The sequence below is a fragment of the Octodon degus genome, unplaced genomic scaffold (assembly GCF_000260255.1).
Source record: "Octodon degus isolate 3935 unplaced genomic scaffold, OctDeg1.0 scaffold00121, whole genome shotgun sequence".
Taxonomy (NCBI): domain Eukaryota; kingdom Metazoa; phylum Chordata; class Mammalia; order Rodentia; family Octodontidae; genus Octodon; species Octodon degus.
Genome location: NW_004524697.1, coordinates 4,159,676 through 4,160,458, shown reverse-complemented (window position 1 = coordinate 4,160,458; position 783 = coordinate 4,159,676). Strand labels below are relative to the sequence as shown.

General features: G+C 41.5%; 1 protein-coding gene across 1 annotated transcript in view; it reads left to right on the top strand.

Annotated features, from left to right (window-relative positions):
• The window catches only part of Galntl6 (polypeptide N-acetylgalactosaminyltransferase like 6), a 1,205,609-nt gene that overhangs the window by 1,190,750 nt on the left and 14,076 nt on the right, over nt 1–783 (top strand). The window contains exon 12 of the mRNA XM_004640251.1: nt 619–778. Within this exon, the coding sequence (XP_004640308.1) occupies nt 619–778 (160 nt within the window). The remainder of the gene's footprint in view (nt 1–618; nt 779–783) is intronic.

The window sequence follows — 783 nt, the reverse complement described above, 5'->3', positions numbered from 1 at the left end:
ATTTTTTAAAGCTTGAGAGAAACACATGAGGAATTGCGTTTTGGGGACTTACCTCTGTGGCTTTGTGAAAATAAATTAGGATAATATGAAAGGAAAAAAAAATGAATGAGAAAAAAAGGAAAGCAAAACAAAAAAAATGAACAGATCACTCAGCAGACTAAAGTGCTTACTTAGGCAGAGCACAGTGACGGGGTTCCATCCCTGGCGTGTGGTGCCAGCCCTGTCCCCAGGGCATGCTGAGAGGGCGATTGGGACTGGGTGTGGTGGTGTGTGCCTGTACTCCCAGTGCTTGGAAGGCTGAATACAGGCAGATCACTGCGAGTTTGATATATGTAGTGAGACCCTGTACTAAATACATTTTAAAAGATGAATGAATGAATAAAAGAATAACTGAATCTCCTGTCAGACTGAACTTGTGTGGAGCCCCTACACAGTACCCAAAGATCCAGAAAATGGTGTTTTCCTTGACAAGTCGGTCCACTATTGCTCTATTCAAAAGCTGGTTTACTCATACTCTGAGTATATACTCCCATATAAACGAATATTGTACTTATGCAGACTCTGTGCTTTAAATATTCCTCATATACTATATCAGTCTTTTCTTTCTGATCCCTCCAGGACAGAACATTATTTCATCCTGTGAGCAACAGCTGCATGGATTCGAATCCAGCAGAAAAGAAGATTTTCATGGCCAGATGTGACCCCCTATCTGAGACTCAGCAGTGGATTTTTGAACACATTAACATGACTGTTTTGGAAAAATCTAGCCACCATGCCAGCTCC